The following is a 24,036-nucleotide window of genomic DNA, read 5'->3' as shown; positions in this document are numbered from 1 at the left end:
TTTGATTGAGTTATTGATACAAAAAATGATGCTACGAAAATAAAGAGCAGCCAGACGGTACTCTTCGGTTATTCCCTTATGAAATGCCGACATCACCTTCGATGAACATCCATTCATTTATCCTTCTCATTCAGTCCTTGTGCCTCCCAATGTACTGGACTAGATATAGAAGGGTTATTATACTCAAATATATAATTGAAGGCATACTTGTATCCCAGGAATTGGGAAAAGAATCAACAAACATACAGAAGTAGGAACAGGCAACATGTTTTGATCTTATGATGGTAAAGAGAAATTATCCTGTGGCATTGTAGTTAAGACTTTAGCCTCTGGAGTCAGAAAACCTGGGTTCAAACTCTGTACAAGATACTAGTTGTATAACCTTGTGCAAGTTAAATTTCATTTAACTTCTAGTGCAGAGAAATAAGTTAATCACACCCAAAGTTTATAATGCATTCCCCAAATTGGTCTATGCAAGGTGCCTCTTCTGTTATTTATTTGTGTACTTTTCTCCCCATACCATGGGGAGAACTTGACCTTGCATAAGGTAGCTCTTTGTAGTTGAGGAGCTCCTCCAAAGAATTGCTAGTTTAAGGCTGTCTGCTCACAGTACTCCCAGTAGCAAGGGCAACAAGTTCTCCATTGAAGAAGAACTGGGCAGTGCATCTTCATGTCCATTAAAGTGACAAAACTCTCTTATGAGTTCTAATTGTCTGTCTATTGATTCTGTCAGCTTTTCTAGATAAATGTTTTTATTATTTGCAAACAGTAAATTTAGCTTTTCCCTTCTTATTCTTAGATCTTTTTTTCTTTTTCTTTCTTTTTGGTGTTGATGAGAAATTCCAGTGCTATGTTCAGTAGCAAAAGTGACAGTGGTCATATTTTTCTTGTTACTAGTCTTTAAAGGAATACAATCAAAATTTCTCTATTAAGTGTAATGGTTGCTGTAGATTTTTCATATAACCTATGTGGAAATGAGAACATTCTTATCTTTCCCTAGTTTATTAAGTTTTAAAAAATATATAAATAGGTGCTGCAGGGCAAGGGCTGGAGAGGCAGCTCTCTCCCAGACAGAAGTACTGGCAGAAGCTATTATTCTTTGTTGAGCCCTCCATTGACCCAGTATGCAGACACAAGTGGGCACCATATCTAAGTCTCCATCAGCCTGGCAAATACTATTTCCCCCACCCTGGTGATTCCCTGGGACACCCTCCCCCTGGCCCTGCAATTTGTGGATCCACCCGAGTTGCTTCCAGTGCTTTTCCATTCAAATGGCCTATTTTGGCACATGCTGCAGACTTTCCTAAAATCTTTCAAAGGTTCACAAACTCCAAATAAGAGGTATCTGGCCTTGGCATGCCCTGTACCTCTTGCTAAGCAACCCCAAGCCTGACACTAGTGGCAGCTGGCCTTGGTTCACAGCTTAGCTTCTCTCAGGCACCTCCAAGCTCAGTACAAGTGTCAGCCATCTACAGGTCACTTTGTAGCTCATACCAAGTGACCCTGGGCAGGGCACAGAGGCTTACCTTGGCCTGTAACAGAATCCCTCCCAAGAGGTTCCAGAACCAACACACCCAGTGACCAGCTTCAGACCATACCAGAGCACCACCCAACCGTCTCTACAAATGACACACCCAAAGGGCACCAGACCCCTGTTATAGTGAATCCTGCTCCATAACGTCAGCCCCTGCACAACAGCTCCTGCACTGTAGTCTTGGCCAGTCCTCACAACCAGTCAGCTTGTGGACCAGTCCCTCCTATTGACATGCAAACACAACCAAGGTTCAACTACAATAGGAAGGCACACACGACCCACACATGGGGCATACCTAGCGCACCTGGCTCAGGTGACCAGGGAGGCTTTGCCGTCGGGACGCATAGGACACCTACTACATAAGGCCAGTCTACTAAGACTGCAAGACATAGCAGCCTTACCTAATACATAGAAACAAACACAGGGAGGCAGCCAAAATGGAGAGACAAAGAAACATGTCCCAAATGAAAGAACAGAGCAAAGCTCTAGAAAAAGAACTAAGCAAAATGAAAACAAGCAATCTGCCAGATGCAGAGTTCAAAATACTGTTTATGTGAGCTTGGTGAGAACTTCTACAAAAAGATAGGAAACATAAAAATGGAGATAGAAAACACAAAAAAGGACCAGTCACAAATGAAGAATAGAATAATTGAAGAATACATCAGAGGGAATCAACAGTAGATTAGATGAAGCAGAGGATTGAATCAGCAATTTGGAAGACAAGGTAGAAGAAAACACCCAATCCGAACAGCAAAAAGGAAAAAGAATCCAAAACAATGAAGATAGATTAAGGGACCTCTGGGACCACATCAAACATACCAACATTTGCATCACAGGTGTACCAGAAGAAAAGAGAGAGCAAGGAATTGAAAACCCATTTAAAGAAATAATGATGGAAATCTTTCCTAACCTGGTGAAGGAAATAGATATATAAGCCCAGGAAGCACAGAGTCCCAAACAAGATGAACCCGAAGAGGCCCACACCAAGACACATCATCATTAAAATGCCAACGGTTAAAGACAAAAAGAATCTTAAATGCAGCAAGAGAAAAAGTCATTTAACTACAAGAGAGCTCCCATATGACTGTCAGCTTATTTCTCAACAGAAATTTTGCAGACCAGAAGGGAGTGACATGAAATATTCAAAGTGATGAAAAGCAGGGACTTACAGATTATTCTACCTAGCAAAGTTATCACTTAGAATCAAAGGACACATGGAGCTTCCCAGACAAGAAAAAGCTAAAGGAGTTCATCATTACCAAGCCAGTGTTGCAGGAAATATTAGAGGGACTTTTAAGAAGAAGAAGAAAAAACAAGATAAAAAAATATGAATAATAAAATGACAGTAACTACATAGCTATCAACAATTACTTTAAATGTAAATAGATTAAATGCTCCAATCAAAAGATATAGGATGGCTGAATAGAAAGGAAAACAAAACTCTTATATATGCTGTTCAGATCCATAGACACATACAGACTGAAAATAAAGGGATGGAAAAAGATATTTCATGAAAATGAACATGGAAAAAAAAATTGGGGGTAGCAATACTTATACCAGACAAAATAGACTTTAAAACAAAGGCTATAAGAAGAGACAAAGAGGGACCCAGTAATCCCACTTTTGGATATTTAACCAAAGAAACCCAAAACACTACTTTGAAGGGATATGTACATCCATATATTCAATGCAGCATTATTTACAAAGGTCGAGATATGGAGGTAACTTGGGTGTCCACCAACGGATGAATGGATAAAGAAGAAGTGATACATATATACAATGGGATATTACTCAGCCATAAAAAAAAAAGAATGAAAATCTTGCCATCTGCAATAACATGGATGGACCTAGAGCGTACTGTACCGAGTGGAGTAAGTCAGACAGAAAAAGACATATGCAGTGATTTTACCTATATGGGGAATCTAGTGAACAGGATAAATGAACAAACAAACCAGAAACAAGCTCTTAGATACGGAGAACTTTTTGATGGTTGCCATTTAGGAAGCTTGAGGGGAATGTGTGAAGGGGATGAGGGGATTAAGAGGCACAAATTGGACATTACAAAATAGTCATGGGAACGTAGAGCAGTGGTTTCCAACATTTTTGGCACCAGGGACCGATGTTCCTATGAGAATTTAATGCCTGATGATCTGAGGTGGAGCTGAGGTAGTAATGCTTGAGCTGGGGAGTGGCTGCAAATACACATCAAACTTCGCTAGCTTGCCCACCAGTCACCTTCTGCTGTGTGGCCTGATTCCTATAACAGGCCACGGACTGGTACCAATCTGCAGCCCAGGAGTTGGGGACCCCTGAATAACACGGGGAATATAGTCAGTAGTATTGTAATCACTATGTATGGTGTCAGATGGGTACTGAATTTATCAGTGTGATCACTTCATGAATTATATAAATGCTTAATCACTGTGTTGTATACCTTAGAGTAATATAATATCGTATGTCAACTGTAATTGAAAAAAGTATTTTAAAAAATTAAAGCCATTTGTAATAAAAAAAAAAGTATAACTAGATGCTAGATTTTATCATATGACTTTTCTGCATTGATTGAGATATGATTTTTTTCTTCCTTTAGTCTATTAATGTGATAAATAACATTGATTTTTTTGAAGTTATGCCATGCTTGCAATTCTTAGATAATCGATTATTGATAATGATACACTTTTTTTAAAAAAAACACAATGTTGCATTCAGTTTGTTAATTTTATTTAAGAATTTTGGCATCCACATCAATTTTTTAAAATTTAATGGTCTTTACTGTTTTAGAGAAGTTTTAAGTTCACAGCAAAATTGAGTGTTGTACAGAAGTTTTCCATATGCGCCCTGCCCTCACTCATGCATACTCTCCCCACTATCAATATCGCCAACCAGAGAGTCACATTTGCTCCCATTGATGAACCTACACTGAGATATCATAATTGCCCACAGTCTGTAATTAACCTTAGGGCAATAGGTTTGGCAAATGTATAATGACATATATCCATCATTATAATATCATATAGAGAGTTTTCACTGTCCTAAAAATCCTCTGTGTTGTTTATTCATCTCTCCTCCTCCCTAACCCCTGGCAACCACTGATCTTTTTACTGTCTGCATAGTTTTAACTTTTTCACAGTGTCCTATAGTTGGAATCATACAGTCTGTAGATTTTTCAAATTGGCTTCTTTCACTTAGTAATATGCATTTTATGTGCCTCCATATCGTTTCATGCATTGGAAGCTCATTTCTTTTTAGCATTGAATAGTGTTCCATTGTCTGGGTGTACCACAGTTTATTTATCCATTTATCTACTGAAGGACATCTCAGTTGCTCCCATGTTTTGACAAATTATGAACAAAGCTGTTATAAAAATCTGTGCAGGTTTTTGTGTGCACATAAGATTTTATTTTTTTAAAAAAAATCAAGATGTATTTTTTCTTATTATCAAAGAAAAGCGAAGTTGAGCCATATGAAATTTCCAGTATTTGATCATTTTTCACCTGTCATTAATAGCAGTTTCATATGGCTCAAATGTCATATATGTGGTATATTACACTGATGGATTTCATCTGTTAAACCAATAAATCTCACATGGTCATAGTGTATAATCTTGCTATCTAATATTTCTGCTTTACTTTTTATGATTCCATGTTTCTGTTTCATGTTGGTAATGTTTTCTCAATTCCTTAAATATATTTATCATCCTGATTTAAAATTTTTGGTTGGTATATTCCAATATCTTTTCTTCACTTCGTTTTATGTGTGGTTGTCTGCAAGATTTCTGGTATTCTAGACAAAGATAGGGACATTGAAAAGGGAGTTAGGCCAAGGAGGAAAGAGAATAACTTATCTTTGGAAGCATTGAGTCCAAGTAGGATGGTAGAAGTCCTAAGGGGAATGTTCTGAAGGCAGTTAGGAAGAGGAGGATGGAAACCAGGAGGAGGAAAGAAAGAAAAGATTGTGAGCCTTGAAAGATGGCGGTCATAGAGTTTGAGAGCTGAGAGGTATCAGAACATTGCCTCTGCCCAAAACAGACTTCTTTAAAGCTCTGCTCTTTTTAGCCTGCTTTTTGCAGATGCCAGGAAAATTGGCATTGAGACTAGTTCTTTTTGATTTTGCCTCACACTGAAGTGCAATCCAGCTGAAGGTGGAGATAGCTCTATCAGTCTGTTTTCTTTTACTTTCAATCTGAGTTTGGCAGCCATAGAAAGGGAGAGGTGAGGAGTGGATTAGAAAGGTGAGAAAGTAAAGCCATAGTTTTCAAAAATCCACTTGCCTTCTAAGCACTTGGGGAGTAGTGAAAACCTAATTTCTAGCTCACCCAACCCTAATAATTCTTATTATGGGGTCTGAAATGTTCCTTTATAAAAACCTCCTATGATTCTGAATCAGGTGGTTCAGGAACCAAATTTTGAGAAAAATTGGAAGGAAAAGAACTACTCCAGATCTGGTCTGCATGCAGAAGGACAAAGGCAATGAGGTGGGACCTAGGAAGTCCAGTACTCTCCTGTCTGCTATGCCCTAGAGGGGCCTTCTGCATTCCATAGCATCTGGAGATGTAAACCTCTGGCTCCATTCAGCTGTGCCTCTCTCTGGTTCCTCTAGCTGAAGTAAAGGAGTGACAAAGGGACTCTGGGAACATCTGTGGAGTATTTATTGAATAAAATCATCTTCTACTGAACATGTGTATCTTTCTGTACCATCTGGCTATAGAGGATAGATTATTTCAGAAATCCCCAATTTTTCTTTAATCATGCTATCAGTTCAAAGCAACTTGCAAACAGACTAAAATGTGGGACTTTGAGTAGGTAAACAGATAAACTGAAAACCAGGTGGTGGTGGAGCTGCAGGTGACAGCCGAGTTGCAGCTGGCAGCCCGTGTATGTTTCCCCTTAAGGTCTGAAGAATAGTATTAAACAAAACAAATGTTGCTGGAAAAATAAAATATGCTTCTGGGTACTTGACTATATTGAATTCAAGAGAAAAAAATCTGTCTCCTTGTCCTTAAATGAAGCAAAGTTACTAGCCTATTTTTCTACTAGCTTAGAGGTTGAATCCTCCGATTTCAGCAGCAGTGAGGATTCCCAGCCCCACCCTACTTCAGCTGGGGAATTTCGTGTTCACAAATGTAGTTCGAACATGGAAGAAACACTAGGGTATGGAAAAATGGACATGTTTTTCTATGTATATTATTTTACGCTGAGAAATATTCCTGGAAAATTTAATTTGCTGATTACTTTTTTTCAGATTACAGAAGTCATATGTACCTAGGATGGAAAATAGGATGGATATAAAATCTTTGAAAATAAAGTCACGTTTCAAGTGTATCAGAGGAAACTGATTTTAAAAATAAATTTTTTTTAATAAGTTGGAATATATTTGTTAAGCAGATATTCTACTATTTTGGTTCGTTTTAGTGGTCCATTTTTTTTTTTATTGCTGTTTAAAGTCAGGTCTATCTGAGTTATATTCTGTAGTCTGAGTCATCTGACCATTCATTCATTCATTCATTCATTCATTTCAGCTTTACCGAGGTATAATTGATAAATTCATAAGATATTTATGAATTTGGTGATTCGATATACTTATACATTGTGAAAGGATTCCCCCTATCTAGTTAACACATCCATCACCTCACATGTTTATCATATTTATCTCTTTTTTGTAAAACATTTAAGTTCTACTTATCAAATTTCAATTATATAATACAGTGTTATCAAGTATTGTCACCACGTTTTACATTAGATCCTCAGAACGTATTGATCTTATAGCTGAAAGCTTGTACCTTTTTACTAACCTCTCTCTATTTTTCCCAACTCCCAGTCCTTGGAAACCACTTTTATATTTATTTATTTAATTTTAGATTTCACATATAGTTGATACCACTTTCTATATCTTGCTTACTTCACTTAGTGTAATACCCTTAATGTCCATTAATATGTTTTCCTTTGCAAGATTTCCTTCATTCTCATGGCTGAATAATATATACCATATCTTCTTTATCCATTCATCCTCTGATGTACACTTAGGTTGTTTCATATATTGGTTATTGTAAATAATGCTATAATAAACACGGGAATGTAAATACCTCTTTGATTTCTCATTTTCATTTCCTTTGGCTATATGCCAGAATTGGAATTGCTGGATCATATTGTAGTTCTATCTTTAATAATTTTTGAAGAATCTCCATGTTGTTTTCTTGTAGATGTGCCAATTTACCTTCCCACCAACAGTGTATAATGGTTCCTTTCTCCATATTCTCACCCACCCTTGTTATTTCTTGTCTTTTTTATGAAAGTCATTCTAACAGGTGTGAGGTCATATCTCACTGTGGTTTTGATTTGTATTTGCCTGATAATTGGTGATGTTGAGCACTTTTTCATGTACCCACTAGTCATTAGTATGTTTTTTTTTCCTGGAAAAATAAATGTCTATATGGTTACTCTGTTTATTTTAAACCAGATTATATATACTTTTTGTTTGTTTGTTATTGTTGCATGAGTTCTTTATATATTTTAGATATTAATCCCTTATGAGATATATGATTTGCAAATATTTTCTCCCATTACGTAGGTTGCCTTTTCATTTTTTAATGGTTTCCTTTTGCTGTGCCAAAGATTTTAGTAAAAAGAAAGGAATATCTTAGATCAGAGTGAATATAAATGAAATAGAGACTAAAACAATGATACCAAGATCAATGAAACTAAAAGCTGGTATTTTGAAAGGATAAACTAAATAGACAAATCCTTAGCTAGACTTACCAAGAAAAAAGAGAAGAGAGAGAACCCGAAATCAGAAATAAAAGAAGAGACATTACAGCTGATTTCACATATATACAAAGGATCATAAGAGTCTACTATGAACAATTAGATGCCAAAAACTGGAAAAAAAAAACTAGAAGAAATGGATAAATTCCTAGAAACACAAAACCTACCAACACTGAACTATAAAGAAATAGAAAATCTGAACTAATGAGTAAGGAGATTGAATCAAAAATTTCTCAATAAAGAAAAGTCCAGAATCAGAGGACTTCAAAGTTCATTTCTACCAAACATTTAAATAAGAATTAATATCAGTCCTTCTTAAACTCTTCCAAAAATAGAAGAGAAGGAAACATTTCCAAACTCACTATATAAGGCCAGCATTATCCTAATACCAAAAACAGACAAGGACACTAGAAGAAAAGAAAAGTATAGCCTAATGTGTCTCATGAACATAGATGCAAAAACTTCAACAAAATATTAGCAAATTAAATTCAACAATACATTTAAAATATCATACCCCATGATCTAGTGGGCTTTATTCCAGGAATGTATGGTTCAACATCTGGAAATCAATCAATGTGATGTACCACACTAACAAAATGAAAGATAAAAATCATATGATCAACAAACTGAATATAAAGGGAATACACCTCAGCATAATTAAGGCCATATATGATAAGCCCACAGCTAACATCATACTCAATGGTAAATACTGAAAACTTTTCCTCTAAGATCAGGAAAAAGACAGGGATGTCCACTCTCACCACTCTTATTCAACATAGTATTGGGAGTCCTAGGCAAAACAATTAAGTGAGGCAAAAAACAAGTAAGTGAGCCATCCAAATTGTGAAGGAAGAAATGAAACTGTCTCTACTTGCAAACGAGACATATTATATACAGAAAACTCTAAAGACTTTACCAGAAACTGTTAGGACTAATAAACAAATTCAGTAAAGTTGCAGGATACAATGACAGTCTCTTCAATAAATGGTATTGAGAAAACTGAACAGCCACATGTGAAAGAATTAAACTAGACCCCTGTCTTACACCATACATAAAAATAATTCAAAATGGATGGAAGACTTGAATGTAAGACCTGAAACCATAGAACTCCTAGAAGAAAACATCGGGTAAGCTTCTTCATATTGGTCTCGGCAATGATTTTTTGGATTTGACACCAAAAGCAAAGGCAATAAAAGCAAACATAAGCAAGTGGGACTATAAAACAAAAACAGATTACAGGACAAAAAATTTTCTGTTCCCCTGGCCATTTAAATAGTTAACAAGCATTTATCAAGGAACTGTTATGTGCAGAACTTTTAAAGGTGCATGGTGGGGATGGGTCAAGACTATAAAAATAATTAGAAATTGAGGATTTAGTCATACCGAGTTCAATTTGAGAAGAATTATATGATACATATCAAGGAGTATAAATTAATCATGTGACAAAGTAAACAGAGTGAAGAGGCCACACGTGAGCATTGCTGCTGCTGTCCTTATATGGTTATTTGGGTGACTGTCCTGTCTGGCTCAGCTAGTCATTCATTCCACAAAGGCAGGCAGATTCTATCTTGTTTTCTGCATAGACTAAGTCTCCCTCCAAACAAATAGGTGGAGACTGCACTAATGATTGCCCATGGCAGTGGTGGGATTAACCTTGGAAGACTTCACACAGTGATGTTTTTATAAAGTGCTAAAATTTTTCTTATTCTAGACATAAATTTTATAAGAGAAACCAAGAGACCTTGAGAAGTAATGATAGCCCAGGATTGGCTTGTGGTGTTTCCACTTACACATTTCAGAAGGATTTGATAGCTTCATTGCTTCAAATCATCCAGTCTTCTCTGACTTTAGTTACCTATCACACTGGCTTTATTTTTTTCCCTCATCTCTAATTTTAAGTTCTTTACAAAGGGCTTTGGGGGAGAGACCTAGATGAGATATATTACATTATTTTTCTTCCAGTGTTCTCTTATTTCTCATGTGATTCTGCTTAAAATGCTCAGACATCATGAAGACATTTTTAGCTTCCTCTTCATACCAGAGGAAAATGTTTCCTCTCTGCTTTTGTGGTAATATAACTTTTTGAGTTACAAGACTTTGATTTACAATTGTAATGCATCGATGTCACTTGTGTAGGCAGACAGAAGTACAGATTTAGTGCAAACATGTTTACACAATCATGAATACTGCACATCCCACCATATACGTTTTTCTCCAACAAAAATTTATTTTTTCCTAGAACTTATTTAAGATAAGCATTTCTCATTTCAAATGCTCTTTTAAAAATGTTCCAGAAAAAAAAAATGAATGACCCAGTTCTAGAAACTTTGAGGCTATCCTTTTTGCTTTCGAATAATGGACTGATTATTGTGTACAAAAAGAACGAGCCCAAGAGAGCATCTAGTTTAGATGATGGCACATGTCTTAGTTTGTGCCGCCATAACAAAATACCATAGAATGGTGGTTTAAACAACAGCTATTTATTTCTCACAGTTTTAGAGACTAGATAGCTAAGATTGAGGTGCCGGCAGGGTTGGTTTCTGGTGAAGCCCGTCTTCCTAGCTTACAGAACTGCCACCTTCTTGCTGTGCTCACATAGCCTTTACTCTGTGCATGTGGAAAGAGAAGAGGTGTCTACTGTGTCTTCTTTGTCTTAAAAAGACACTAGTCCTATTGGATCAGGGCCCCACCCTTCTGACTCTATTCAACCTTAATTACCTCTGTAAAGATCCTATTCCAACATACAGTGAAATTGAGATTAGGGCTTTAACACATGAATTTTCAGGGAGGCACAGTTCAGTTCACAACAGCACAAATGCCCAGGATCCTATAATTAAAAACTAAGAGACATAAGACCCTAAAGTCACTACAGCCCACATGTCTGACCACAGGTTAAATGAGACTTTGACAAGCTAGCATCTGAGGAGTTGGGATTCTTGGAAGCAGTGGAGGAAGTGACTCTGCTTGTTCCAAACCTCCTCTTCCTCAAAAAGCTGGATCTGCATGTGCCACAGTGTCTGTGGTAACATGAATTACTCTGTCTTGACTTTTGTACCAGCTGCAGCAATTCCTCAGTTTCTTCAGAGTTTATGCTTCCAGCTCAGTCTTCATCAATTCACCTGCTGAGAATTTTTCCTCCAATGTGCACACTCTGCAAAATGCCTGCAGGAGTTTTTGCTTAAAACTCTTTCTGGTCTGCAGGTTCCCTGCTTCTCTCTGACCTGCACTGCAGCAGTGGGGTATAGAGATGGAAATAGATGGGTGTTTGGTTCGATTTCATTTTCAGAGTGGAAGAGAATCTTTAACGTTTATGTACACAATATTGTAACACAATCACTTTAATTAATCAAGGGTCTTGGACTCTCTCTGGGATTGCCTCATTCTTTCATTCATACGTTCAATTACTCAATCAACAAACCTTTATTGAGCATATACTATGTGACAGGCATGGTAATAGATAGTAGGGACCCAACAGTGAATAAAACAGATATAATCCCTTTTCTCTGAGAATTTATTAATTGTGGGATTTCAAGTAAGTCTCTTAGTCTTTCTGAGACTTATTATCTTCATCTTAAGGAAGGACAATAAGAATGGTAAATCATCAATTTTGGAATGAATCTTTAAAAATTTGATGTTTTCCTTTAATTACTGGAATGATTCGGTCGGTTAGGGAGTAGGAAAATCAAAGGAAAAAAGCATAATAAGAAAAATTAAAATAATCTGTGATCCATGATAAATAATGTTAATCCTTTGGAGTATTTCTTCCTAGACTGTTGCTACATCTATGAAGACATGTATATACACATATATGTTTTTATTTAAAAAATTTGGCATCATTTATATTCTGATTTGAAACTTAGTTTTTTTTAGTATTATTTTGTAGATATTTTTCATGTCACTGAGTATTACTATGCTTGTTAGGTGGCAGTTTGGTAATCTATTATATAGCTATATCATAATATTTATCTCTCTCATTTATTGTAATTAACTTATTTTCTCATTTTCACTATTATAAATAAAAGGCAATACATGTCTCTGATTGCTACCTTAATATAAATTCACAGAAGTAGGATTGTTGGATTCATAGAAGTAGGATTACTCCCCCCCAAATTTTTGCCTTTTGAATATATATTGAAAAATTTCCATTCGGAAGCTTTTATCAACTTACATGCCTTCTAGTTACATACAAGAGTCTTAGCTTTTCTGTATCTTCACAAATATGGACATGTATGTTTTGAAAATCTTTCCCAATTTAATAGGTGCAAATATGCATTTTTTTTAGTTTAAAAAATATAAGGTAAAACTTGGATGAACTTTTTATATATCTTTTGGCTATTTGCATTTCTACAATTCTTATTTATATCCTTTGTCTATTTTAATATATTCTTTCTTATGAATTTGTTAGAGTACTCTTTATCTTAAAGGTATTAAACCATTTTTTTTACACATTGCAAATATTTTTTCTTTGTGATTTGCCTCTTCCATATATGTATTTCAGATTAAAAACATATTTTTGTTTTTATAATCATATCCATCAGCCCTGCTTCTTCGCTTTGTTGTTTAGAAAACTTTTTAATCACACAATTAGAAATATTCTTCTAGTTTCTTTTTGGTTCCAAATTATTGGGTCTATTTTAAAATTTCTATTCTATTTTATTTATTTGTCTATTTATTCTCCCACTGAAGCCAACACTATTTTTGTTCTGATCTTGTGTATGCAAAATCTTCAGTATCATCCCTCCGCCCCCACTTCTTTATCCTGTTCCTCTGCATAGTAGGAAGTTTCTCTATCTTGACTTTCACACTGATCTGCAGTGTTAATTCTGCTCTTGAACTGCTGTGAAAGACCTTCAGAATTAATCAATGATATTTTTAGTGTCCTTGCTTTATTAACTGAGACAGTACATCTTCATCTTCATAAGCTGACTTATCTCATCTTTTAGCTTTTATCCTCAGTTTGTATTTTTTTAAACGGCATGAAACATGTGCCACTTAAAAATTACTTCTATTTATTATAATATTTTGCAAAGAAAAAAAATTCTTGATGTCTCTTCCTTGAGAGTTTTTAAGTCTTCTTTTGTATTATAGAAGTTTTTCTTAGGTGCCACTCATCCTTGGCAGAACAGAAGGCTATTGAAGTCTGCCACATATCCCCAGTGTGTGTGGATTGGCCTTGGATCTTTTTATAGAATCCTCTGAGGATCTTTTGATCCAATTTGATCTATAAGACTGGACTACAGACCATTTCCGTGGCCCAGCAGCCTCGGTAGATCTGGAACTCGCGGCCTTGGGTGGTTCCAGCGGAGTTTTATTTCTTCCTTCTTCGTATTGGTAAAGCCTTCCTCTAGGGGCCAGTTTTCTCATCCTAGGTGTTTAGTTGGTCCATCTTCCACTCTAGGTTTCTGCATCAAATCTCCTTTTTGTGGTAATAAGGAAGGGTACATCACTCTGGTAGCCACACTCATCAGAGGAATTCTCTAACACTTGTGGTTTTCTTCTTAGTTTATCTGCATTTGACCTTGACTTCCTAGTGAAGTTGTGCTGCAGCTTTCCCAGGGCTGAGCCCTGGCACCCTCAACCTCGGATTGTTAAGTGAGTTCTTCCAGGGCACATTCTCCTTCTTCCTGACAGATGGAACCCCTATCTCTCATCAGCCAGTCATTCTTGGGCAGTTGCGGAGTCAGACCCTTGGCATTTGTGGTCCTGGACCTAACGACTACTTTTTTTTACCCTAGAATGAGTGGAAACACTTTAAATATTCAAATGGAAATACCTCAAAATTGGTGGCATGTGAGAGTCACTCTTCTGTAATTATCAGTCTGTTCCAGGTTTTCCCTTTTTCTTATAGTCCTTGGCTTATTTTAGCTGGTTTCTAGAAGAGGTATAATTAGATACCTATGATGAAATAAGATGGAGAAGACTTAACTAGGAAATCAGGAATGGATCTTAAAGCTTATTTGAAATAACACCTCTCCTGCCAGCCTCACAACTGTGATTTGAGGATAAAATGAGATGATAAATGTGAAAAAACTTTGAAGGCTGTTTGGAGAATTATGCAAATACAAAGTTGCTTTATCTCCACATTTCACGAGACCAAAAAATCAGGAGCCTTGTTGGAAGCAAATTTGAGTTGTGAATTTTTTACAGTAATGTGTAATAATGGAAGGTGGCTATTTAGGTGAAGCACAAAGGCATTCTATTTCTGTGTGTTTCGCCCCCTTCTTTCACAGCAATACATCTGAAATAGAGGTTTATCTTGTTCTTTATCCCCCCAAATAGAAAGCTGGCCTGAATTTCCACTTAAACTATATCTTTGAGTACCGAGAGATTGTTTCAGCAAAAGAAACTAATCTGCAGCTAGGTCTGCCCCCATGCAATGCCTGGCATTGGGGGCACAGGCTTTAATTAAAATGGAAGAGTTGGTAATTTCTGGCCTATCTGGAAAGCTTAAAGCTGATGTGGTTTGAATGAAAGTAATGACTTTTGCTTAAAATGCAAATATTAATGCAAGAAAGAGCTGGGAATGACTCTCCATGCAATTGAAAGAGATTATAATTTCTTTTTCATGTCTTCTTTTAAAGTAATGGTTCTTTTCCCTCCTGAAACTCTACAATATATACATTTAACATATAGGGAATTTTTTAAAAGTTCCCTTCAGTCGGCTATGTGTCTGTCTTTTTAAATTCTTAGAAGTGTTGCAAATTTTAGGTATTGATAAATCTTTAAAAAATCATAAAGATTTGTTGTTGTTGTTTATGTGTATTTGGATGGCATAACCAGTTTCAGAAGTAGCTTTCTTCCAAGCCTTCTCAGTTTGGTTGTCTGGACAGCATTTGCCACCTGGCCCTGCAGTCTTGATTCATACACAGAAAGCTAAAGTGACCACATTATGAAAGGTACAGATATTTACCATGGCATTTGTTTCTACCAAAATAAAGTTTTAAAATTTGAAATAACATGTATTGCTCATCTAATTAGCAAGTGTTGCAATGAAAAAAAAATGCATTTTGAATGTTGATAAGACATTGACAAGGGTAGATGGAAATGTGGTCAATTATACCAGTATATGTTAAAAACATTCCAATGATTATAACCATTGTGAGTAAAAAGTACACTTAATGAGAAATTACAATGGCTTGAGCATTGTGAAGTTATTATTTTTACATTAAAGGCAAATTTGTTATAGAAATAAAAAACAAAAACTATTCATACTCCCTCTATCCTGATAAATCATGCTATAGCTCTTATTGATATACTTATGAATTTTTATATCATTATAATCACAGTATACAAGCAATCTGAGTTTAGCACTTTTCATTCAACATTTATTATGTAGAAAGCATTTTTTTTTCCAATTTCTAAGTGAACATCATAGCATTCCATGGCTGCTTTAACCAGTCTAATTATTGAATATGTATGTAGCTGTCTCCCATTTTTTTTGTTCCTTTTTAGATAATACTGCAATAAACACCTTTGCTCAAATTTGATTTTAACTTTTTGTGGGGAAAGTTTTATTTTTACAACAAATTGAAAGGAGTGAGATTGCTGGGCCAATTGTCAAGTAATTTGGGTAGTTAAGGGTTTGAGAGGAGCCAGTTGGAGGAGGACACTGTCGGTGACTCGAAAATGTCTTATCTTGAGAAAAAGGGGCATGTTTTATAAAGAAAGGTGAGAGTTTACTAGCAGAACTGTACCTGGTGTTCAATGGCATTGAAGACTCCAGAGCTGAGGCAGAGCAAGATGTTATACACGCCAGAACATTCTACTGAGAACCTCTTCCCCTTGTTAACCAAGATCATGTGGAAATGGCTTTGGATTTGAATCAGACTGTCTGGGAGGGTGACTCCACACTCCTCTGTCTTCGAGGTTTTTACTTCTTGCCCAAGGTTAGGGCTGACTCATGGGTGGGAAGGCACTGGATTTGTCTCAGGAAGCCTGGAAAAGCAGTGGAAGGGAAAAGAGATGACCAGGCAAAAGGGACACAGCTAAATAATGAAAGAGAACAACTCAACTATCATTCCAGAATTAGTTGGCGTTTGCCAAGGCTCTCTTTCTCTTCACCCACACACACAAGGGCAAAGTACAAAGGGTAGTCGGTCCTCCTCCTATCATCCCTGGAGGCTGGAGGAGCTGAGAGAGAAATACGGCCTTTAATGAACAAAATTGCTAATAAGCCTTAAATCCCAACATCTCCCATCACTAATGGCTTCACAGCAGAATTTATCAGTTATTTCTCTTTCTTTTCAGCTAAAGGGTTTTACCAGTTTTATCAAACTGCAGCTAAATAGCCAATGAACTCTGCCTTTGCTGGAAAGGATCTTTTTGAAAGAAATGTAACATTTTAGGAAAGGAAACACACACACACACACACACACACACACACAAAACAGGCTGCATTATGAGATTTCCAATTTTGCCATAATTTTGTTCTCTGAGAGTCCAGGGCTTTGAGTAGATTGATGATGCAGGAACTGTAATAAGAAGTCCTTCTATGATAACAAATGAAAAATTGAAAACCTATTTTAGCCATATTTGAGTTCATATGGTTATCTCATTGTTTTTTCACCAATTACCTGTCTGTTGTGCTTTTCACTAACCCAGGCTCTGTAGCTGCATTCAGCATCTTGTAGGTTTCTAAATTTTTTTTTACTGGAGCAATATATTCCTAATATTACCACTACCCCTTACCATCAACAAACAAACAAAACTGTAGAAAATCTATACAGATTTTAATAATCAACATATTTATCTGCAAAAAGAAAAATTCTAGTTTGAACTGAATGGTTCTCAAAAATCTGCGGAAGCTAAATGGTGGTGTTAAAATCATCTGACACAGTTAGCCATCTGTATTTCCTCTATACTTCTCCAAAGAGGAAATATAGATGGCTAACAGACATATGAAGAGATGCTCAAGGTCGCTAACATCAGAGAAATGCAAATTAAAACCACAATGAGATATCACCTCACACCTGTCAGAATGGCTATCATCAATAAATCAAATAACAGCAAGTGTCGGTGAGGATGCGGAGAAGAGGGAACCCTCATACATTGTTGGTAGGATTGCAAATTGGTACAGCTGCTATGGAAAACAGTGTGGAGGTTTCTCAAAAAATTAAAAAAGGATATATTTTTTGACCCAACAATTACACTTCTGGGTATTTATCCAAAGAAAATCAAAATAATAATTCATAAAGATCCATGCACTCCAATATTCATGGCAGCACGATTTACAATAGCCAGGATATGGAAGCAACCTAAATGCCCATCAACAGATGATTGGATAAAAAAATTATGGTCCATATATACAATGGAATATTACTCAGCCATTAAAAAAATGAAATCCTACCATTTGCAACAACATGGATGGACCTAGAGGTTATTGTGCTGAGTGAAATATGTCAGTTAGAGAAAGATAAATATATGATTTCACTCATATGTGGAATCTAAGGAACAAAAAGAACAAATCAAAAACAGACTCACAAATGTAATGGACAATTTGGTGACAGACAGAGGGGAGGGGGTTTGGGGAGCTGGAAGATGGGGTGAAGGATTAAAGAAGGACAAATTAGTAGTTGATAGTTGGGCAGGAGGATGGGGAGCATGGCATAGGGAATGCAATTAACATTAATATGATGGCTAAGCGGAGAGTCAGGGGAGGGAGGTAGCAATTGGGGGATCGTTTTATGAGCAAAATAGATGTCTAACCAATGTACTGTATACTTGAAACTAATTTAAATAAATAAATTTATTTTAAACAAATTGTCTAACACAGGTCCACATAGATCTCTATTTTTCTGTCCTACCAATCTTGCAGACAAACAAGACTCCAGATAAACCTTGATGAAACATTACTCTGCTCCCTAGAAATGGCTACAAATATATTTCAAAATTACATTTCAGTACTTTTACAGTTCTATAAATATTTTTCATGTTCCAGTAGACTTTTAAACCCATTTAAAGGCTTAAGAGTATCCAAGGACTGTTTAGAAGCATAGTCTTCTTGCTATAGGCACAATGAAGGAATTAAAAAAGTGATAAATGAGGAAAATCAGACAGAAAGGCTTTATAATATATCCCGTAAACAAGATGCAAGTTGCCGTGTGTTCTCCGAAAATTACTTTGCCTTTGTGACTAATCTACGAAGGCAAATTATCATCCAGGAGACCGGCTAGAACCCAACTTTTAATAAGAGCAAAGTAGAACCAAGGCCTCTAAAAGAAGGAAATAATCTCTGAGTGAAAGAAAAGATAAGGGATTGGAATTAAGTAGCAATGGATTTGAGACGAATTTACATTGTAGAGACTACAGTAGAACCAAAGTTAGAGATTGGGACAGTCATTAGTGAGAAATGTTTATTTAGCATTATGTAGATTGCAATTTTTCACACGCATCGTTTCATTTGATTCTCATGGTAACCCTAATAAATATTATTATGTTCATTTTGCACATGGAGAAAATGAAACTCATTTTGGCCATAAACAAATTAGAGTAAATGACTTGTTCGAGATCACAGAAAATAGTAGAGCTGGAACTTCTGACTACAGTTGTGTGCTGCTTAACAATAGGGATACATCCTGAGAAATGCATCTTTAGGCAGTTTCTTTGTTGTGCAAACAACATAGAGTTCACTTACACAAACGTAGATAGTGTAGCCTACTACATACCTATGCTATGACATAGCCTTTTGCTCCTAGGCTACAGACCTGTATAAAATGTTATTGTAAAAACAACAGGAGATTAAATGAAGAGAAAATTATGCAGTTCTCGGTAAACACGAGATGTATGAGGCTGCTGCTGGCATATTATGGCGTACTGTTTTATAGCAAACGTTTTTTTTTTTTTTATATGTTGTAAGAGGACACTGTAACATAACAATAAAAAGCATAATATAGTAAATACATAAACTAGTAACATAGTCATTTATTATCATTATCAGGTATGTCTTGCACATAATCAAATTGCTATACTTTTACACCACTGACAATACGGTAGGTTTGATAACACCAGCAGCACCACAAACACTTGAGCAATGCTTTGTGCTAGGACATTATAATGGCTACGACATTACCATGGCTGCGACGTCACTAGGTGAAAGGGATTTCTCAGCTCCTTTATATCTTTTGGCACCATCATTGTATATGCGGTTTGTGTTAACTGAACGGTCACTACGCAATGCATTATTGTATTTTATTAGTGCCCTTTTCACTCCACCCTCCTGCCTCAAGAAGTAACTTGAAAGTCAGAACTGCAGTCTTCTTTAAAGTTGAGGGGAGTTTGGGTGGGCTCTTGGGTTGATCAAAGGCATAGAGGAACAATGGAATTGAACAGCAATTAGTTTCACCAAGCAGTGCAAGCAGGAATTGATAGCTTTGCTAATCCTGCAGGAGGTGAGGCTTTGTTTGTTCACTGGTGTGCCTACTTATGTGGAGCTTGTGCTGAACTAGTCCTGAGATGTGTGGACAATATATTTTGTTTGCTCATGGTATCTGACTTTGGAAAATCCCTTTTGACAGCTTATTAATGAGGTTCAGGTATGAGAAGATCAGAGGGAAAGGCTTCTGTTGGAGATACTGTATATGCCTGACTCCCAGGGGCATTGTTCCTGGCTTCTTTGGATAGGGCAGCAGGAGCGAGAGAGAAGGTAGATAACCTAGATTTCCAACATAGTTGATCCTTGTATTATTCCTTCTGCTGACCTGTTCTTACTTTTAATATAATTAAATATATCGTTCACTCTAGGCTAAAAGGTCCCAATGCTTTTATCTTTTTTCATGAACTATGTTTTCTAATCCTGAAATTATATTGGCTTCATGACCTTGGGCAAGTCACTTAACTTATCTAAACCTTCATCTCATATAACTCACAGGAACATGTAAAAGTGTTTTCTAATAAAAGTACTTCTTGGCATTTTTTTTTTAATGGCTACATAAAATTTTATTTATATACATGTATATATTTTTCTCCCCTCCAGTAAGCAATCTTTTAGTTTTAGGTGCATGAACCAAGCCCAAGTCACTGGCTGTGTTTCCAAGGATTTAAAATGCCTTCTCTTTCACAGTATCTGCTTCTGCTTTTCCTTCCCAGAGTCGAAAGCATGCAAGCAAAGTCCGACTGTATTACATGCTTCATCCCAGGGACGGTGGGTGTCCTGCCAAGAGGCTCCGGTCAGAAAATGTGAGTATCTGGCACCATGTGATATCCTTAGACGATTTGTTCTTCTTGCTAAGACTTTTGCAGATGTAGGAATTGTGGTCATGTCCAGCTTAGTTGGAAAGTTAAGTTAGTAGAAACAGTTCTCATTACACATTACAGAAAATATTACATGTAAGCAAGCCTTTTTTCTTTTTCCTGCCGGAACTTGCCAGCATGATGTTGGAGGACTTTTTGAATATACCATTCTGGGATTGTGCGGAGAAAGGATACACAGAGGTGCTGGGACGGAAAGAGGTTGAGTGAGGGGAGACAGGAACCACCAGAAGGCAAAGAGCAAGGAAGACATGACCTAAGGGGCAAACCTGTCAGAAATAGCAGATACTTTGCTTTTTACATATTTTATTTTTCCTTTGGTGTGTAAAACAGAATGCCAATTTGTTCATTTATAATGAGGACTGTGCACATTTTGAAAATAAAAATACTCAGGGTTTTTGATCAGCAACCCCTGTCCTTGAGGGAACATTTACTTGGGAAGACAAATGATAATTAGAAAATTGCTTTGAGGGTGTAAAGTCAAAGCAAAGAGTTTGCTTTAGCCAGGCTAAAGCTAAGACTGATGCAATAAATATTCCTTCTTCCCAGCAGGGCTTACTTTTCCTAATGAGTAGAATATTGTTTTTAATTTGAGCTGTTTTTCTTGTTAAATTATAGTTGGCATAACATTATATTAGTTTCAGAAGTACAACATACTGATTCAACATTTATATATCTTACGATGAGCGAACACCACACTAAGCCTAGTAACCATCTGTCACTGTGCAAATTTATCACACTATTATTGATGATATTCCTCTTTACTTTTTTTCACTTCTCCCTCTCCCCTCTACCCTCTGGCAACCATCAGTTCGTTCTTTGTTTTTGAGTCTGTTTTTGTTTTGTTTTATTTTGTTCTTTTGTTTGGATTTTTTTTTTAAGTCTACATATAAGTGAAATCATGTGGTATTTGTCTTTGTCTGACTTATTTCACTTAGCACAATACCCTCTAGGTCCATCCATGTTGTCACAAATGGAAGGATTTTATTTTTTATTGCTGAGTAATATTCCATTGTATATAAGTACCACATCTTTATCTATTCTATCAATGGATATGTTGGTTGCTTCCATATCTTGTCTATTACTGGTAATGCTGCAATGAACATAGAGGTGCATATATCTTTTCAAATTAGTATTTTCATTTTCTTTGAATAAATATCTACAAGTGGAATTGATGAATTCTATGGTATTTCTATTTTTAGTTTTTTGAGGAACTTCTATATTGTTTTCTATGATGGCTACACTAACATTGAGTGTAGTATTTACAGCCATCCATTGCAGAGATCCTCCACAATATACACTGAAGATTAAACAAAGAAGTTCCTTCTTGGTATCCTATACTATCACTTATGCTTGTGATCCTGTTTTCCTTTGCTGTCATATGGATGCCAATCTTCTCTTTATTAAAAATTAATACATGATCATTGAAGAAACTTGACAAAAACTGTATTTGTATATTCTTCACAGGAAAAAAAAAAAGAGAGAGCAAGAGAACAGCTATGACCAAAGGTAGTGAATATCAGGGCTGGTGTTGTTAGCGAATTCCAAGCATGCCTCTAAGCATCGCAAAATGAAGTGCTCATACACATACTAATCTGGAACTCTGTGGAGTTTTCTTTACTGCCTGGGTGAAGCAACATTTAGAGCTTACTGGAGGCAAAAGATGTCATGAAAACTTTACAAGCTGCTTAGAAGTGAGGCTGAGCCTATTTCTGTCAGCTCTTAGCTTTATGACCTTGGACAAATAATTGATTTCTTAGAGCCTCAGTTTGCTCGATAAGGCTTTAATAATCATGCTTTTCTCACTGGGTTTTTGTGAATATGAAATGAAAGGATAAGTAATGAGGTACATTGTTATACATCAGGCACTGAGGAAAGGGAGGTAAATAAAACACAGGCTTTTCTAAAAGATACTCATTATATAGTGAGGGAGATTAACATTGTATAAAAAATAGCTATAATGCCACAGAATAGGTGTTTATTAACATTCTGCACAAAATCCCATGGAGACAAAGTTGTGCTAGAGCAATCCCATCAGGAAAAGTGTTACTGAAGAGTTGGCATTTGATCTGGGGTCTTTGGGTTAGAATGGATTGTGCCGGATGGAGGCGGTGGGAGTGAGGAAAGAAGACAGGTGCATTCCTATCAACAGAATTTATGAGCCCACAGGAGAGTTGGCCTAAGCCAGCTTTTATGTTATCTTAGAGTCCTGTAGCTACACTAGAGTCATGCTTTCCATCAGGTATCTATTAGAAGAGAGAACAAAATTAGATTTTTTTTCCCTTTGAGATTATCCAGGGATGGTGCCTATATTCCTTCATTCAATAGGCATTTAGTGTCTTATCCTAAGAGAAACACTGGGTTCACAGACACTTGACAATTAGCTCTTTGAACATGGATTACTTTCTATCCACTCAAGTTCTAATGATGAATGTTGCACTTATATCTGAGCTCCTAGAGAGGGCTCGATCAGGCAGACAGAAGGGGACGCTGGGACTCAAGCTGGTGTTCCTAGACAACTCGGTCTTTGCCACCTGGTCAGACCCATGAGTCACCCCACTCAGGCTTCATCCTGTTCTGCCAGTAACCCCGAGGTCACTTTATGGAAAGAAGATATTTGGATTTTAGAGCAAGAAATGTTTGTGAGCATTTGAGAATTTTTTCTTTTGATGTATTCTACATTTTAAAAACTTTGATCCACCATCGATGTATTTATTAAATCATTTTCTATAACTTATTAATCATTGTATATAAGCAAATCAGTAAGCAAGAAAAGCAACATAATGATCTTTTTTGAAAGATGCGGTTGATGCTTTTATTAGGCTGCATGTCCATGTCATAGGTGAATATGTCATTTCCACTGGGTGTTTTGATATATTGTGTGAAGTGTGGAAGCTACCCCTAGTCTTTCTCCAGGGCTCTAAGAATCAATACTGGTAATTATCTGGAACAACTTTCTTTTGTACGGATTGATACCTAAGAGTTGAGAGACTGAATATACAAATAGACAATGGCCAGGCCATATATAAAAATAGAACTTTGTTTAGAAACCCAAGCCATCAATGTACAGTAACCAGCCCAAGAATCTTGCCTAAGTCAGACTTACAGAAAGTCAGACCACTGTGTTTAGTATTAATCTGGGAAGACAAACAATAACCCTTGTAACAATAGGCCTCAAATGGCCAGGGCTTGATTACTACCTAATTTGATAGCTTCTCTAATTTTTGTCCCCACTTCCAGCTTAGATCCAACTAGGAAAAAGCTGCATATGCTGCCCTAACCAATCACATAGGTTAACACACCCACAGCTTCCCTAAGCCAACAGTCTCCTCTCATGGCATATCTGAAGCATCCCCTTTTTTCCATTATAAAGCATTCTCACTTTTCTGCTTGCCTTTGTGTCTCCTCCAAACACAAGTGATGGTGGCTGACTTCCTTGCTATATCAAGCTTTGAATAAATAACCTTTCTGGTTCTCATTGATTGTTCTTTGTTT

The 24,036-nt window shown here is 36.5% G+C and overlaps 1 protein-coding gene across 1 annotated transcript in view; it reads left to right on the top strand.

Annotated features, from left to right (window-relative positions):
• The window catches only part of ZMAT4 (zinc finger matrin-type 4), a 245,963-nt gene that overhangs the window by 33,072 nt on the left and 188,855 nt on the right, over positions 1-24,036 (top strand). Inside the window, exon 2 of the mRNA XM_011372649.2 lies at positions 20,380-20,469. Coding sequence (XP_011370951.1) covers positions 20,380-20,469 — 90 coding nt within the window. The remainder of the gene's footprint in view (positions 1-20,379; positions 20,470-24,036) is intronic.

The sequence above is a fragment of the Pteropus vampyrus genome, unplaced genomic scaffold (assembly GCF_000151845.1).
Source record: "Pteropus vampyrus isolate Shadow unplaced genomic scaffold, Pvam_2.0 Scaffold8, whole genome shotgun sequence".
NCBI lineage: Eukaryota > Metazoa > Chordata > Mammalia > Chiroptera > Pteropodidae > Pteropus > Pteropus vampyrus.
Note: the sequence above shows the minus strand (reverse complement) of the source record. Positions and strands in the feature narration are given on the sequence as shown.